This window comes from Castor canadensis, chromosome 5 (genome assembly GCF_047511655.1).
Source record: "Castor canadensis chromosome 5, mCasCan1.hap1v2, whole genome shotgun sequence".
Lineage (NCBI taxonomy): Eukaryota > Metazoa > Chordata > Mammalia > Rodentia > Castoridae > Castor > Castor canadensis.
The window spans coordinates 11,840,218-11,858,886 of record NC_133390.1 but is presented as its reverse complement, the minus strand read 5'-3'; the positions used below and the strand labels follow the sequence as shown (position 1 = coordinate 11,858,886).

Genomic DNA, 18,669 nt, shown 5'->3' with positions numbered 1-18,669 from the left:
CCGTGGGTGGAAACAGTTGACAGAGATCAAGAAGCTATATTGTGTACAGCTTGCACCCTGGACCTCGTATGTCTTTTCTCGTATCTGACCTGAGAGTGAAAGACTGTGCTGCTGGGATGCAAAGAAGTACTTAGAGCCAAAAATCCGAATTCCTTCACCAGCTATTGGGTCCTTATGGGTGTGGGGACACTGGGTGAGGAGATTCAGTGTCCTGGTGAGGAAGCCAGGTCTCTGCAGGTAGCAGCATTGATGGGTGGGGAGGGAGGCCAAGCATCCTGGAGCGGGATCAGTCCCTTGGAAGATCTTTTCTGTTACATAAGGTGTAAGGCAGTTGAGCATCCTGCTCCCTGGGAAATTTCTTTTGGAGAAAATAGGCCATGCAGACAAAAAGGTATAATCAGGTGATCATTTGCGTTTGATAGCACGTGCTTGGAGGGCAATGATGTCAGCTGGTTCAGCAGATTTCCTCTGAGCTGCTGACCCTCTTCGTGGACTGGGCCAACATTTTCCCTCCTAGAGGATGGTCAGCTACGAATTCTTGCTTGCTCCTTGGAAACTGGTTACTGTTAAATCACTGCTTCCTTTTTTTTTTTGGCAGGACTGAGGTTTGAACTCAGGGCTTCATGCTTGCAAAGCAGGTGCTCTACTGCTTGAGCCACACCTCCAATTCATTTTACTGTGGTTTTTTTTGGAGATGGGATCTTGTGAACTCTTTGCTGGGGCTGGCCTCGAACCTTGATCCTCCTGATCTCCCAAGTAGCTAGGTTTACAGGCATGAATCATTGTCACCTGGCCGAAGTCACTGCTTATTCTTGTCAATCTAGCCTGGAGAAACTGGTGCTGGGGAAGGACATGCTAGGTGCAGCATTCTGGAATTCAGCTCAACAAGGGTGATCTCAACAGAGTTCCCTGGAATTGTAGATCCAGCAGTGAAATTTCCCTTTCTTTGCTCCCATAAAGGGCTTTCTGCTCTTTGCCAAATATCCCTCTGTTGGAACATTTGGTTTTACAGGCCAATCTCAGTCTCCTTTCGTAGCAAACTCTTGTGGAGCAAGCTTTTTCTCACTTCTGGTTATTACTGAACCTAACTGGGCCTAACTAGGACAATGAGAGCTGCAGAAAGAACACAGGATAGACAGACAGACAGAAAGTTGGGGCCAGGTGTGTTGGGCACTTGGTTGGAGACACACAACAGCCTCATTGCTTCTTATCTCTATTAATCTCTTCTTTTTACTCTGCTTCTTTTCTCTTTCTTTATGCTTTAAGGACTTACTCCTTTAAATTCTTTAAAACCTTGATTATAAAGTCTTTCCTTAAAACCTTGCTTCTAAAGTCTTCTTTTCTGTTCTTTAAAGTCTCTTTTTCTTAGACTCGCTCTGTCCCATGTTTTCTCTTAGCTTTTCTTTAGCATAATCTCTCTTAAAGTCTTTGCCCTCAGACTTGCACTGTCTCATGTTATCTTTTTAGCTTTAGCAATTCCCCTTTAGCAATTCTCCTTCAGCAATCCTTTTCCCTTCAGCAATTTCCCTTCAGCCAAAAACCCTCCATCAAAAAGCCTCCCTTCAATCCAAAAGCCTCCCACATCCAAAACCCTTCCCCATCAAAAAGCCAAAAGCCAAATGCCTCCCATCCTCCTTCAGTGAGTCTTTTATACCCAGAGGTAAACAGAGTGGAGCAGCAGTTCTCCAGGAGGGGCGTGACATTGTAACAAGAGGAACCTGCGATCTACCTTTCTGGTTGTAAACAACTTAGGAAAAGTAGCTGTCCTGCATTTTTCCTTTTCTGCTGCTGGAGCTGTGCCAAACTCAGACTGCAGAACACTGAATGAGCTGTGCTTACGTTCGGTTTTCATAGGCTTCTCATAGTCTGCTCCCCACACTCTTGAGCCTTATACAACTCTTGTTGCTACTGAATTCAGTCTGGGCGGTGATGCTGGCCCCAGAAATTTTGTTACTTGATTTTTAAGCTTTCAAGACCCCCAAGGAGGGTTGGGAAGGAGCAGAAGTGGACCCCTCCAGCTGCTGGCAGCTCTGTAAGCATTGGGATCACAGACAAGTTGAAGGAGCATTTGCTGGTCACTAAAAACATCCTGAAAAGGTCTGAAGGCAGTTTGATCTTTTCTATCCAGTATTGTTTTAAAATACATCACAAAAGTACATTTTGTTTTCCTGTTTTAGGTATTAACAGGTAGAAATGGTGACTTTCACATCAAAACACAGATTGAAAACTAAGCAAAAGGAAGGAATTCTGCCAGACTTTTCAGGACAGACTGATCATATCCCTTTTGATGCTAGACACTGTGTGTTTGTGTGCTGTAAAGCTTGTTTTCCTTTGCCTTAGACAAGGTGGCCTGTTAGTTTCATGGAAACAAAGGAGTGAAAAGCAATGGAAAATTTTTATTGTCCCCTCCTGACCTTGGCCAAAGTGACCTGGAGCACATGGTCCCTTTTGGAGCATCCTGGATGTCTTAGTTCATGTTTTGCTGCTGTAACAGATTGCCTGAGACTGGGTAATTTATAAAGAGCAGAGATTTATTTCCTTAGACTTCCTGCTGGGAAGTCTAGTAGCACAGCCCTGGCACCTGAGGATGGCTTTCTTGCCACATCATCGTGACAGACAGCATCACAAGGCTGGGAACCATGTCAGAGAGTCAGAGGGAAAAATATGGCCAAACTCATCCTTTTTCAGGAGCCCACTCTTGTGATAACAGTGTTTGTCCTTCCAGGAGGGCAGTGCCCTTGTGACTCAGTCACCTTTTAAAAATCTCACCTTTTTTTTTTTTTTTTTTTTTTCTGTTTGGAGACAGGGTCTTGGTATTTCACGCAAGCTGGCCTGGATCTCTTAATTCTCCTGCCTCAGCTTCTTGAGTGCTGAGGTAAAAGGTGTGTACCATCACATCTGGCTTTAAAGGGCCCACTTCCTCAGCTGGGCACCAATGGCTTACACTTGTAATCCTAGCTACTTGGGAGACTGAGATCAGAAGGTTGAGGTTCCAGGACAGCCCAGGCAAATATTTCACAAGACCCTGTTGCCAAAATAACCAGAGCAAAACTGACTGGAAGTGTGGCTCAAGTGATAGAGTGTCTGCTGTGCAACCACAAAACCCTGAGTTCAAACCCCAGTCCCACCAAAAAAAGGGTCCACTTTTTTTTTAATGACTCCTTACTTAATAGCAGGCCCACTTCTTTTCTTTTTTTAATTTTTATTTTTTATTATTCATATGTGCATACAATGCTTGGGTCATTTCTCCCCCTGCCCCCACCCCCTCCCTTACCACCCACTCCCTTACCACTCCCCTCCCTCTCCCCCCAACCCCCTCGATACCCAGCAGAAACTATTTTGCCCTTATCTCTAATTTTGTTGAAGAGACGGTATAAGCAATAATAGGAAGGAACAAGGGTTTTTGCTGGTTGAGATAAGGATAGCTATACAGGGAGTTGACTCACATTAATTTCCTGTGCGTGGGTGTTACCTTCTAGGTTAATTCTTCTTGATCTAACCTTTTCTCTAGTTCCTGGTCCCCTTTTCCTATTGGCCTCAGTTGCTTTTAAGGTATCTGCTTTAGTTTCTCTGCGTTAAGGGCAACAAATGCTAGCTAGTTTTTTAGGTGTCTTACCTATCCTCACCCCTCCCTTGTGTGCTCTCGCTTTTATCATGTGCTCAAAGTCCAATCCCATTGTTGTGTTTGCCCTTGATCTAATGTCCACATATAAGGGAGAACATATGATTTTTGGTCTTTTGGGCCAGGCTAACCTCACTCAGAATGATGTTCTCCAATTCCATCCATTTACCAGCGAATGATAACATTTCGTTCTTCTTCATGGCTGCATAAAATTCCATTGTGTATAGATACCACATTTTCTTAATCCATTCGTCAGTAGTGGGGCATCTTGGCTGTTTCTATAACTTGGCTATTGTGAATAGTGCTGCAATAAACATGGGTGTGCAGGTGCCTCTGGAGTAACCTGTGTCACAGTCTTTTGGGTATATCCCCAAGAGTGGTATTGCTGGATCAAATGGTAGATCAATGTTGAGCTTTTTAAGTAGCCTCCAAATTGTTTTCCAGAGTGGTTGTACTAGTTTACATTCCCACCAACAGTGTAAGAGGGTTCCTTTTTCCCCGCATCCTCGCCAACACCTGTTGTTGGTGGTGTTGCTGATGATGGCTATTCTAACAGGGGTGAGGTGGAATCTTAGTGTGGTTTTAATTTGCATTTCCTTTATTGCTAGAGATGGTGAGCATTTTTTTCATGTGTTTTTTGGCCATTTGAATTTCTTCTTTTGAGAAAGTTCTGTTTAGTTCACTTGCCCATTTCTTTATTGGTTCATTGGTTTTGGGAGAATTTTGTTTTTTAAGTTCCCTGTATATTCTGGTTATCAGTCCTTTGTCTGATGTGTAGCTGGCAAATATTTTCTCCCACTCTGTGGGTGTTCTCTTCAGTTTAGAGACCATTTCTTTTGATGAACAGAAGCTTTTTAGTTTTATGAGGTCCCATTTATCTATGCTATCTCTTAGTTGCTGTGCTGCTGGGGTTTCGTTGAGAAAGTTCTTACCTATACCTACTAATTCCAGAGTATTTCCTACTCTTTCCTGTACCAACTTTAGAATTTGGGGTGTGATATTAAGATCCTTGATCCATTTTTAGTTAATCTTGGTATAGGGTGATAAACATGGATGTAGTTTCAGTTTTTTGCAGACTGCTAACCAGTTTTCCCAGCAGTTTTTGTTGAAGAGGCTGCTTTTTCTCCATTGTATATTTTTAGCGAGCAGGCCCACTTCTTAATGCAATCACAATGATACTTAAATCTTGACACAGGTATTGGACAGGGCAGGTAAAACATAGCACCAAATGGTGACCTGAAGGCCAAGGCCTCCAACATTGCATTCAGATAAACTTTCAGGAGCCGACTACAGCATGCTTCTAGCTGTGTCTTCCCTTTCTCTCCCCCAGTTGCCATCTCCTGACATCCTCCCACCCCCCAGGCTTTAAGAGGGTCATGTAAAGGGTTCGCAGCACTGACTTCAGGACTGTGGAAATCTGAGTTTTCACCCTGCCCCTGGTGAATCATCCCAGGGTATGTGCTCATTTGTAAAGGGGGCTAAATGGCTGGCATATCCTATTCTTAATGTAGCGACAGCTCCCTGTGTCCTCATGAAGGCTACTAGGGTGTAGGGGAGGAGATTGTAGAGGCTTTTCCTCTGCTTTCTTCCCACTTCACCCCTCCAGTGGGGACAAGCCACTGGCTAAGGGTTAGACGCCCCAGAAACTACTTCTCCCCAAAGTGGCTCCAAAGGCCTGAATTCCCACTCTCATCCCTTCCCCACTAGAAAGCTGGACATGGTGAACCCCATTCTTCAAAGGCACTGGGCACCCTTGTTTTAAAAGTGCAAAGAGGTGTTTCTTTGAGAATCTTTTCAGCAACACAAATAAAAAATAGATGAACTCTCCTGAATTGCAAATGCTCTTCAAGTAGAAGGCAAAACTGTGGGCACTGCCTTTGCCCCTCCCCCAGGGCAAGGTCAGGATGCTGTCTATGTTTAACAGTGAGTGCCAAGTGCACTCTTTAGGCCCTGCCCAGAAGCCTGAACTCAATTACTTTTAACTCTGTTTGGTTGCCACTGGCCTTTTTTCCTTTCTTTTAAAAAAATATTCAAATCGCTATTTATTACACGTTCTAAGTGCCTGGCTTTATGCCGGTGGGCTGTGGGGTTGACAGCACCTCAAATAGCCATGTTCACTCAATGAGAGGGATTATCACCTTGTTCTATAAAGATGGAATTTATAGCAAAACTGGCTGCAGATATGCGAGTTTTAGGTTCATAAGTAAGTGCTCCCATGCATAGAGGGTGGGAAGGGCAGGAAACCCAATCAGGACTGTTTAGGATTCTGGACTTCTTATCCAGTTGTGTTGGGCACCTTGGCCTGGTTGAGCTCATGGGGGGTGTTGTTAAGATGGAAGCAGTTAGGTCTCAAGCTGCAAAGCCTCTTTGTGGGTAGGAGCACAGAGCATCACTTTATTGTTTAAACTAATTAATTATTGTTTTATATATTTGAAGCAGTTTCTCACTGTATATCTCAAGCTAGCCTTGAACTCACAATCCTCCTGCCTCAGCTTCCTGAGTGCTGGGATTACAGGTATGCACCACCAGGCCTAACTAGGGGAGCATTTTAAATGCACACAGTAGGTTTCCAGAAGTCCTGATCTGCTTTTCCATACTTCATTCAGCTTGTTCTAAAATAACTGACTTTCTGGAGGTGGCCTTGGCCTTGTTAGAACAACTTGAAACAGCATAGCATATGGGATCAAGCTAGACAGGTGAGGTCTGGTTGGCCAGGCAGAGGGAGACAAAGCCCTGGCCAGACCTTATCTGACACATGCTAGAGAGCATGTAGAATTGAAATGCTGGAGTTTCTCTAATCTACTTGGCTGACTTTTGATGCAGGATTCTCATCTCATCTTCTCGTGTGTATCTGAGTGTGTATGTTTGCTTCTGATTTGAAGGATAAAAAGCCCAAAGAACAAGAAAAAAGAGGGGATTTTCTTCATCGACCATTTTCCAAGAAGTTGGACAAGAACCTGCCCTCACACAAACAGCCCTCGGTCTCACTCATCACGCAGATTCAGAACACAAAAGCTCTTCTGAAGGACCGGAAGGCGTCCAAGTCCAGCTTCCCAGACAAAGGTGGGTCAGCTCCAGGGACCCTCTCAGTTCACGTCTGTGAAACTGTGTGTCTGCTGTTAACTCTCTGAGGGGTACATGGCCTTGTAGGAGCAGAGGTTGGGGTGCATGGCCTTTTAGGAGCAGAGGTTGGGGTTCATGGCCTTGTAGGAGCAGAGGTTGGGGGTGCATGGTTTTGTAGGAGCAGAGGGTGGAGGTGCATGGTTTTGTAGGAGCAGAGGTTGGGGTGCATGGCCTTTTAGGAGCAGAGGTGGGGTGCATGGCCTTTTAGGAGCAGAGGTTGGGGTGCATGGTTTTGTAGGAGCAGAGGTTGGGGTACATGGTTTTGTAGGAGCAGAGGTTGGGGTGCATGGCCTTGTAGGAGCAGAGGTTGGGGTGCATGGCCTACTAGGAGCAGAGGTTGGCATGCATTGTATCTTGGGAACAGAGGTTGGCATGCATTGTATCATGGGAGCAGAGGTTGGTGTGCATTGTATCCTGGGTGCAGAGGTTGGGGTGTAAGGTATTATAGGAGTAAAGTTGGGTATAGGAATACAGTTAAGTGTGCAGGATCCCACACTGAGACCCACAGAGTTCACAGTCATGAATGGGTGCCTTGCATTACAGAGATAGGGACTAGGCTATGGGAATAGAAATCAGGGTTCAAGGGCCCAGCATGGTAGACCATAGATTGGGCATGGTTTTATTGAAGCCTTCCCTAGAAACATGGCTTCTGTGAGGCATTGAAGTATAACTGAGTCTGGGCTCTAGGGTGGGAGTAAGGTACTCAGACCCAAGTTCAAATCCCATCTCTACTGCTCATTGTGGGTCTTCCTTGTTTCCTTTACTTGTAACAGTCCTTACCTGGTAGAGCTGGCAAGTGGATGCAATGACATACAAATGTAGGCTCCTCCCCTAAATGTGATTGTCCCTCCTCTGAGACAGACAGGGAGGATGTGGACAGGAGAGCTCACCAGGCATCATCTCAACACAGAGAGGAGAAACACCAAGAGAGGGGACACAGGACCAAGGGGTGTCCTGACATAGAACTGCGTGGCAGAGGCGTTACTGAGGGACTGGGAGATATTCTAGTCTCTCTGTTTTAAGCATGAAGAAACCAGAGTTCTTCACATAGAGGGCCATGGCAATCTGAGGTCAACTCAGGATTGCTGGACAGTTCGTGAGACTTCAGGACAAGGGCCACTGTCCCCACGTGGCCCAAAGCAGCCTGCCTTCCTTGGTATAGCAGACCTCAGGGCGGCAATGCTCTCGTGCCAGCTGGAGCATTGGAGACATTAGCCATTAATGAACTTTTACTTCTTGCTGATGTTGGATCTCAGGCATCTGCCGCCTGAGGAGTTTATTTCAGTGTCTGTGTATTTATTTATATAGCAGGGAGGTACTCAGACCCAAGCAGCCCTCAGCTGCTCCTGAAATCACTCCCAGTGGGCAACTGTGTGTTCCTGTAGCTGGGCCTCGGCGGGCCTCTAAAATGTTACATAGAGAAAAGAATCTAAGCCAGAGCTTAATCCACGTGAACTTGGCTTTATTTCCCTCAGCTCCAAACCTGTAGTGATTTCTTCTCTTTCCTATTATATAGTTTGCAAACCTAGATTCTAGTCTGTGCCAACTTGAGATGGAAAATCATGGAGGCTGGCTGGTTGCCTTAACTGTGCACATGAACCAGCCCTGTTCAGAAGTAGATAAGTGTCCATCAAGTTCAAAGGCATGAAGGAACTTTAAAAGGAAGAGAAATCTTGACACCTGCTGCAACATGTGAGGACACAGAGGAAGCCATTTTGCCAAGTGAAATAAGCCAGTCACAAAATTACAGATACTGTATGATCCCATTTATATGAGATCCCCAGAAAGGTCAAATTCATAGAGGCTGGAAATGGAGTGGTGGTTGTCCTGGTGGCAGGGAGAGGGGAATGGGAGTGAGGATTTAATGGGGCACAGAGTAGTTTATCTATCAGATGAAAATAACTATGAAGATTGATTACACAATGTGCATGTACCTTACTGAACTATTTACTGAATAATAGTTAAGATGATAAATTTCCTGCTATGTATTTTTTACCATGATGAATTATAAACAAAATGAAAACTCAAAAATGTTCCTAAGGTATAAGCCTTTCCAGGGTCAGATTTGCAGGTGAGTAGTAGGAAGTCAGACTCAGTGTATTTGCTGGAGTTTAGTAGATGACCTGTTCAACATATGTACCTTTTAATTGTCCAAAGTGAGGGGTTTCATTGTGACATTTCCATATATGCGTTTAATGTACTGTGATTGTATTCATCCTCTCCATAGAGTCTAGAATTTTAAGCAACTGAAAGGGGACCAGATGTTAAGCTGGGGCCTCCTTTCCAGCCTTCTGTCCCCTCCCTCCTAGAAAGTCTGTCAGAACCTCTCTGGGGTCATGGGTTGCTGTGTTTGACTCCTTTCCCAAGTAACTAAGGCTGTTCTGTTTCTCAATTCCTCCTGCCCTCTGCAGGGTCACTGTCTCAGCCAATCTAGGGGCTGGCACAGGCAGGGGAAGGGCCAGGTACACTGTTGCTGTGGCTGTCATGAGGTCTTTGGTTTTGTTTTCTTGATGTGCAGATTCCTTCGGCTGCCGCAATATTTTCCGCAAAACTTCTGATTCCAATTGTGTGGCTTCTTCTTCCATGGAGTTCATCTCTGTCCCACCTCCCAGGACCCCCAGGATTATAAAGAAACCAGAACCCCATCAGCAAGTGTCTGGGAGCATCGGCGTCCTCCCCAAGGAAGACCCTCTGATACTGGACATGGTGCGCTCCTTTGAGTCTGTGGATCGCGATGACCACGTAGAACTCCTGTCCCCGTCCCCTGTCCACTATAGGATTCTGAACTCCCCCGTGAGCTTGGCTCGCAGGAATTCTAGTGAGAGGACGCTGTCTGCAGGTCTGCTGTCTGGAAGCCTGTCACCTCTCCAAACTCCTTTGCATTCCACTCTGCTCTCCTTGGCTCATGAAGACAAGAACAGCCCCGCAAAAGAGGAGGGTGTGTGTTCCCCACCTCCGGTTCCTAGCAGTGGCCCAACACAGCCTCTGGGGAGCCCCAATTGTGTGAAGAGCCGGGGCAGGTTCCCCATGATGGGCATTGGGCAGATGCTAAGGAAGCGTCAGAGCCTGCAACCCACTGCAGAGAGGCCCCTGGAGGCCAGCTTGCCACCATTACAGCCCACGGCCCCCAGCAGCCTTTCCTTTGACATTGCTGATGGGGTCAAGGGTCAATGTTAATCTGTGCCGGCTGTGAGGTTCTGGTGTTAACAGTCAGTGGAGCATCCTTTATGGCCACATCGGCTCCTGTCATGCAACCTCCCAAGTATGGATCAGTCGGAATCCACAGACCCAAAGCCTGCACAAATCAACCTCACGTGGGGACCCCCATGCTCCTCGTGGTCACTAGGGGGCTAGCTACGGAGACAGCCAATTCTAATCTGAGACCCACCTTACTCTCATCCTGCTCCTTCCCTTGTCCCCCTGCCTTCTGGACCACTCAGATTTACAGACTGTTACCAGGTCTTTCTTTACTCTGTGCACGTGTGTGCCTCTCTGTGGATTGTTCTGTTCTGCAGTTGGTCACAGGGGCTAACAGTACCACAGTGTCATTCATCTGGGCCAGGGTTTCTTCTGAGGAAGGAAGTGGCCCTTTTTTTCCTAACTGAATCCCTGCAGCCAGGCAGGAGCAGTGACCCACAGTGCTGAGCCCCAGGGACCCCAGAGGAAGACAGAGCAGAACCTTGGACAAAGATGGAACCAAACAGTGAGGACCCCCATGAAAGAAAAGACTGTAGGAAATACTCATTCCAGGCCAGGTTTTGGCCAATGTATTTTTGGTTGAAATTTGCTGATGGTTGAATAATCTCGTCCAAAGAGATTGTTTACTTTCTGTGATGTCATTAAAATGGGGAAATGAGAAGCAGTTCACCACATTCATGTTTTCACAAGAGGATATAACATGAATGGCCAAAAAACTGGCTCAAGTAGTGTTTTTAATGGCCTTGGACCACAGTGGCCTGTGGGAGGGCCAGGATCCCTGCCACCCTATGTTTACATCACTGTATCAACAGAGCCTTGATCCTTCTGGGAGGTGTAAAACATGGTTGCAGTTGATTCTGTAGAAAGAAAGAAAGAATGGTCACGGCAGAATTTGGATGGCAGGAAGATGACATCTGTGTATAACGCCATTTTCCAGCTGCCCAGAGACAAGTGCATGTTTGCAGTGGGCTGTGATCAGGCTTGCCTGGTGGGGAACGGGTTCAAGAACAGCACAGCGTCTTCCTCCAGGAAAGCAGTGTACCCCAAACAGGCTTTCAGTCCATGTTGTGTTTCCATACCTTTTGCCAAGGATTGAACCAAAGATGTGTCTCTGGTTTTGTGACTGTGACGTCCCTACGTGTGCGTTTTGTGGACCTCAGTGTTGTCTGACTGTGTGCAGTTGGAACCTGTTGGGGATTGCCTCCATGTGGGGCCTGACCCCTGGCACCTGGCAGGGGATACTTCGTCATGAGCAGAATTGTAAGAAGGGCAAGAATTGGCACAGGTTGGATAGTAGTTAGTTTAGGAGACAGTTTCCAGAACAGTCTGGAATCTTCAACATTGGCCTAATGTGGATGTGACCTGAGACCACGACTCTAGCCACCCCAGAGTAGTTATCTTAGTCTGTTGATTCCAAAGTGGGCATGTCCCTCAAAATTGTAAAGCCAGCCTCATTTCTTCCAGTAGCTAGCCCTTCACGAGAGAGAAGTCAGGTGGGTTTTTACCATGTCTCATTAGTAGAGACGTCCTTTGGTCTCTCACAGCTCTAACTGAGCAAGGAGAGAACAGCTCTTTGGCTGACCCTGGAAGCCATTAAGACCTTGGCATGACCTGGGCTGTTTAAACCCTCTGGAGGGTATCCCCCCAGCCCTACAGCACAGCAGGAGAAACTCAATCTCCCAGCTGCTGGTGTGGCTTTGTGTGGCTTTGGTCTGTGTTCCAGAATTTACCATTGACAACAGCTTTTTCAGCAGAGAGAAGAAAAGAATCATCTCTCCAGATGACATGGCATGTTTTGATTTTTTGATGGGTGAAGAATCTTTTTTTAAAGATGGTTTCCACCTGCAGCTGGCTCACTCTGCTAGTTAGCAGGATGTGTACCTGTGCCATGTGACCTTTTGGTACTCCCTATGTCTTTTTCTTGCATCTTACTTTCCTCACAAATCTGTGTAGTTTTGTGTTGCTGTTGGCTCATGGAGAGCGTGTTTCCTGTTCTTTGTACACTCAAGAACAGCTGCACATTTTGTACCACTAGCTGACTGTGTTGCCATGGATAACTTGGAATCTGAACTCAGGTGTATTGTGAACCCAGTGAGAGGCACAGGGGAGTGGGGTAAGGGAAGAAGCTGTGTTTTTGGTGTGTGTGAGCACCTGGCAGACAAATCTATAAAATCAAGTGAAAGAAAGAAATGTTAAAGTCTTTATTATTTTATTATATTTATATGGAAAACTTGATTATCCCTTTGATAAGTACAAAGTGTGTTGTTTGTTTGACCCATGACTGTCCATCAGTCTGTGCCTGTGATTTCAGCCAGCCTGTAGCTACCGACAGAAATGACCAAACTGTCATCGTGTGAAGTTCAGGAGGAAAAGTCCGTTTTAGTTGTATGATTTGGTCATAAGTAAGGATGATATTTATGTCACCATTATTAAATATATGTACTTTTATAATGACTGTGAAATATACTTCTTCCTCACTATGTCTGCTTAGTTATTTGATGACAAATCTGAAAACATCAAGTATGTTGTAAATAATACCATTGTTTACTTAAAATTCTTGACCCAGTAACTGATTGGATTGGATACAAGTGGGAGTTGATTTGTGGGGTATTTGGAGGAATTTTCTACTCCAGTATCCCAGCTGTGTTTCACCTGCAGCAGGTATGTCTAGGAAAGTCCATCTGGAGGGACTTGCTCACTAGACAATAGAATACTTGTTGTAACCACTGCCTGCATTTCTGCTCACCAGGCACCCAATCTTGCAAGGTCGACATGAAGTCTTGCTTTCACTGTAAAAAAAAAAAAAAGCCTATCTGACTGACATACTGCAAATGGTGGTTCAAGATGAATCAGTGTTTTTTCAGTTGTCTCAACAGTTAGCTTTGAAGTTCCTACAAGGACGAAGACTTTGCATTTTTAAGTTATTCTCAAAATTGTACAGCTTCTTGAAATTCTGATGGTTCTGGGCCATCGCTTGAACTCAGGGCCTTGCACTTGCTAGGCAGCAGTTCTACCACTTGAGCTATGCCCCAGCACTTTTGCTGGGTCAGCTTAGAGCCTTGATTCTCCTATCTCCACCTCCCGAGTAGCTGGGACCACAGGCACTTGCCACCATACCTGGCCCAGTTGCACATAATTTTGAGACTAACTTTACCAGCACTCCTTCCACCACTATCAAAGCTGGAGGGTCCCTGTCTTCCTCCACAGATCTCCAACCGTCAATAGTCTTATTATCTACTTTAGCTATTAAAAGTCTATCGGGTTTTATTGAATTAAATCAATAAAACAATTTTCATAGATCCATCTCATAAAGTGAGACAAGTTCAGAAAGAATTCAAGACTGATTATTATTATTTTGGTGGGACTGGGGTTTGAACTCAGGGCTTTGTGCTTACAAAGCAGGGGCTCTACTACTTAAGCCACACCCCGAGTCCATTTTGCTCTGGTTATTTTGGAGATAGGGTCTCAAGAACTATTTACCTGGGCTGCCCTTGAACCACAATTCTCTAAATCTCAGTTTCTCAAGTAGCTAGGATGACAGGCGTGAGCCACCAGAACCCAACAAGACTGAATATTTTTTAGGGGGATCCAGAAGATTCTCGGCTACTGTATTTGCTTTCTTTGTACAATCCTGTGTGCTATGGGGACAGTGAGACTAACTCAGAGCATTACTGGGAGCTGGTTCAATTTAATGTCATCACTTTTCGATGAAAGGCGTGTGTTTCCTGAGTAGTAAATGAGTGTATTATTTGTGGCAGCTTTTTCTGTCAAGGGAGCTTTTCAGGCATCTGGTTCCAAAGACAAACGGGGTACATATTTGTACTTCTTTTCTGTGGACGTGTTTCTGCCACACATGGTTAGGTGGAAGACTAGATATTTGGGGCAAGCAGGAGGGGCTGAGGAGGGTGGGCAGCAGGCTTTGAAGGAAAGAGGCCTGTGACCCCTCCTCCCACAGGTACCCACGTTGGAACTGAGTGCAAATAATGAGGCATTTTGACAAACTATCTCCAGGAGCATAGAACAGCCTGATGTTGAAGCAAACTCAACATCAGGGATCAACTCCAGTTGACCCCCGAAAAGATGGCATGTGGCAGAGAGGACAATGCCAGGGAACTTATTCACAGGTGAAATGCATAAATGACTCAGGGCCTGAACCACTCATATTCTCTACTCAGAGCAAATGCTTTGACCCGGAATTAAACTGTTGTAACCCAAACATTTTTTCTAGACCTGTTCCCACAGCCAGCTGGAAAAGGACAGACTGTAGTCGTGTATGGGGACTGAGACTTCTTGTCCAGTGTTGGGTGAGGGTTCACAGAGAGGTCTAAGGTGACTGACCCCTCCATCAGTGTTCTGTCTTCTGCGGTCACTGTGTGAGATAGGTTAGACTTTGCTGTCATCACACACTATACCCCAAACCTCAGTGACCTTCCCAATAAAGATTTGTTTCCTATGCAAAATTTAACAAGGCTCCTGACTCTTCTACATGGTGAGTCCACGCTGCTTCCAATATATGACTCCATGCCCTCAAAATTTAGCTTTTCTGGCTGCTACAGCTAGGAGGGGAAAACAAGAATATCCAACAACTCTATTAGTCTTTGACCTTGCCTATGGGCATGAGGCTGAGAGATGGGGGAGCATGTGACTATTTGGGGTGCACTTACGTTTCTGCTACCTCAGGAAAGTTACAGATGACTGCCATTTAAAGGTCCTCTAGAACCCCATGCTGAGGCTCACTCCTGTAATGCTAGCTACTTAGGAGACAAAGATCAGGAAGATTGTGGTTCAAGGCAGGCCAAGCCAAAAAGAGAGAGAAAGAGACCTCATCTCAACCAGTCAAACCTGGGCATGGTAGTATGTGCCTGTCATCCTGGCACAAAGGAGGCTGAGACAGGAGGACCTCAAGTTCAAGGCCAGTCTGGACTTTTATTTTTTTCCTAAAATTAGACTGGTCTTTCCCCATTGTTACACAATTATACTGCCTCTTAAAAGATAAAGGTTACTTTTTCTTGTAAAGGGAATGAGCATTGGTAATTTTAATCTCATTTAATTAAAGAAGAGCATTAAGGCTGAACCGTGTCCAGCCCCAATGCATATGGTCAAAGCCCTCATCCCAGGACCTCAGAACGAGACCCTATTTGAAGATAGGGCATTTTAAAAAGCAAGTTAAAATGAGGACTAATATTAGGGTAAAACCTAATTTAATCTGACCAGTGTGCATATTAGGAAAAGTGACAGAGAGGGACACCAGACCAAGGAAAGACCATGTGAGGACACAGAGAGAAGGTGGTCATCTCCCAACCGAGGAGAGAGGCCAACACCTTGATCTAACACTTCAGCCTCCAGAACTTGAGAAAATGGATGTCTGTTGTTGAAGCTGTCCAGTCTGGTGTTTTATTATGGCAGCCCTGGTATAATAAGAAGGCCAAATAGTAATATTTACAAATTCTGCAGTGTTACCGTGTCCCATCTGCTGAATTCATTTAACCTCTCCTTACAACTAAATGGCTTCCAGAAAGCTCCCTGTCAGGGGAGAGAGATTCCCCTTTTCCATGTGTTCCTGTATGCTCAGCACAGTGGGTCAGTTATTTTCAAGGTATTTCTTCCTTTAATCCAGAGATTTCCACAAACTTATTCTGGAAAGGACCAGAGAGTCAACGTTAGAAATTTGGATGATTACCATACAGTCTGTTGCATATTCTTCTTTGTTTTGTTTTTTAGTTGAGATCGGTTTTGTTTTTGTTTCATAATCATTTAAAAATGTGAAATCCATTCTTATCTGGTGGACATGCAAAAACAGGCCACAGCAGAGTTCAGCCCTCAGGCCACGGCCTGCTAAGCTCTGATCTAATCTTCTTAAGAACCCTGTGAAATGTCATATTTTCTTTATTTTGAAGATAAATTTAGTGAGTTCTGCCCTGTTCTAACAACCAGCTGTAGTCACCCACCACAAATGGAGAGAGAGAGAGAGAGAAAGAATATTACTGGAACCAGAGAAGTCTCAAAAGAAGAGAGGCCTCCTCCTGACCCTTGGGTACTAAGTTTGTGACATTGTTTCAGAAAAGGATTTTAGGTCACATCAAGGTAGAGACCAAGAACGTTTATGAATAAAGCAAAGCAAAGAAAGGATAATATACAACCCAGATGTGTGTGGGAGCACATCTGATAACAGGTGCAATGAATACTCTAACTTTAGGGTATTTGTGGTGAAAAAGTGAGTTAAGGTTTGGCTTGATTTCCCTTTAGGATAAAGCTCCACTTTGTACTGGACCTGGCAGAATTCATCATTCTTGCTGTTACTCTGTTTTATCAGTCGGGCCCAGAGATGTCAAAGGTTGGTTCACTTATTAATTAAATTTGGGTCATTATAACAGAGTTTGAGCATCTCTTTAAACAAAGGATGGATTCTGCTAGATGCTTCCTTCAGGATAGGTGTTCATCTCACAGATAAATATTTTCCTTTTCAAACAACTTCTGTGCCCAGAGGAGTCATTTTCCCTTTTCAAACAACTTCTGTGCTCAGAGGAGTCATTTTCCCAAATGTTTTTTCTCCCCAGGTAAGTGTCTTTCTTTAAGATATCATTGGGCAAGTGGGCAGGTCAAAGGGAAAGAGCTTCTTTTTCCTTTTTTTTTTTTTTTCCCTTTGTTACTAAGTGTTGCAGCCTGTTGAAGGAGTGTGAGGCTAAAAGCAAAGAAAGTAGTGTCTGTGTATTTTTCATCAACTATTCAAGGATATAGTGTTTATCTCTGAATTCCTGGCTATCATTCCCATACTTCATTCTCCCTGATTTACCCTGTCTCAACTCCTTTTGTGGTGTCCAGGCCAGTGAACTCTCTGGGCTGTCCAAAGGGTCTATGATAATGGTAATGAACTGGTTAAGAATTTGAAAATGATTTGACCTAATGGAAAGGAGAGGTGGAGAGAGAGCCCAGCTTTTCTTTTTTGCTACTCCTTGTGTTGCTTTTGGTAGATATAGCATCTATTTTCCACTAGTGTAATCACATACCCAAGGCTGGATCACTTTATAAAGATAAGAAGTCCATTCAATATAAACTTAAGGTTCTAGTCCAAGGTCAAGATGGCCTTCTTGATGAACTTAGCAAGTTCAGCCTCGTTCTCACAACAAAGACTTCTAGAGTTGCCCATCACAAATGCTCACGGTAGGAATTCACCACCTGAAAGAGAGTCCCATGGCAGCACATGGGGTCATGCCATGAGACAGTGAGTATGCATGTGTGTCCGTATCATGTGGCCTCTCTTTTTCCATAAAGCCACTAGGATTCAATTATGAACTTTCAGCTTGATGACTTTATCTAATCCTAATCACCTCCTCAAAGCCCCACTTCTAAACACCATAGTGAGATTAAGTTTCCACTCCCTTAATCCCTCGCAGTGGGGATTAAATTTCGACACATGAAGCCAAAGCCTACGCAAACCATAGCAGTGGAATTGCTGGGCTGTTTGCCACCCATGGGCACAGCCATGCTTTGGAGAGCCATCCCGTCACCAATCTGCCGTTACCATTTAGTTCCCACTCTCGGATTCATTCCTGCCTCTTCTCTGCAGAACAGAGCCTGACTGTGGTCATCAAATTGACCGTTTCTCATTTCTTTTTTTGTGAATGGCTTCTCAAAAGTGGGCTCTTGTTTGCATCTAAAAAGAGAACTTTCTCAAAGTTAGGGAACAGGTCTAAATGTAGAGCAGATATGAATGATACTTGTAGACGAATCATGACCATTACTCACAACTGGATGACGTGGGGCATGGGTTGGACAAACGTCCCCACTCCACTGAAAGACGAATTGTGTCATCTGAGTCAGAGAGTTCCAAATAGCCCATTCAGTGTCCTTCCCACCCACAGCCACTTCAATTATATGAGCCATTCTCTCTGAGCATTCGGGCCACGTCAGAGCATCACAGGGGCCTTGGAATTGACCTTCCTCTGGCCTTGGATACCCGGGAGTTTGGAACATCACCAAGAAACATATGGATGCTCAAGATAAGCACAATGCAGCAGAACAGAACAATTTGACTGAAAACTAACATGTATGCAGATGCAAAATCAGCGTGAATTTTGTGAATATAACTGTCTGCTTTGGGACCTTTCAGGAAATCATTTTAAAAAGCAGAGGTCAAGCTCAACCTCTCTCATTTAGAGCTGGCGCATTTGAGGCCAGAATGGAGAAATGAAGCACTGAAGAGCTCGTGGCCTGTTGGTGGTAACACCTGCCTCCAAGCTCAGTCCTCCTACCCAGAAGAGCCTAGGATTGAGTGGGAATGCAGTGGGACGCCATGATATCTGGAGTCTACTTTTGGGCCTCAAAGAGTCTCCATGGTGCTGACCATAGTAGAAAGAAAGAAGTTTATTCCTGAGGAGTGTTTGAAGGAAAAGAGTACATGTGAGTATTCTCTCCAGCATGATTTGTGTTTCCCTCCTCTGAACCCTCCTACATGTGTATGCCGCAACACTGAAGTATACTGTGTGGCAATTGTTAACTTGCTTACTGTGTCTCCTGGCACTCTGGGGTACCTTCTTACTTTGTATATATGCTCAGTGGTTCAAACACATGATGGATGGATGGATGGATGGATGGATGGATGGATGGATGGATGAAAGGATGCTTGAGTGGCTGGATGAGTAGATGCATAGATTGGTGGATAGAAGGATGGGTAAGTGAATGGATGGATAGATGGATGGATTGGTGGATGGACAGATGGGTGAGTG

At 44.9% G+C, this 18,669-nt stretch overlaps 1 protein-coding gene across 3 annotated transcripts in view; it reads left to right on the top strand.

Moving 5' to 3' along the window:
* The window catches only part of Hunk (hormonally up-regulated Neu-associated kinase), a 112,447-nt gene that overhangs the window by 91,885 nt on the left and 1,893 nt on the right, over positions 1-18,669 (top strand). For all 3 annotated transcript variants that reach the window (XM_020153990.2, XM_074072813.1, XM_074072814.1), the window contains exons 10-11: positions 6,505-6,685; positions 9,264-18,343. In XM_020153990.2, coding sequence (XP_020009579.1) covers positions 6,505-6,685; positions 9,264-9,922 — 840 coding nt within the window. In that variant the 3' untranslated portion in view covers positions 9,923-18,343. The remainder of the gene's footprint in view (positions 1-6,504; positions 6,686-9,263; positions 18,344-18,669) is intronic.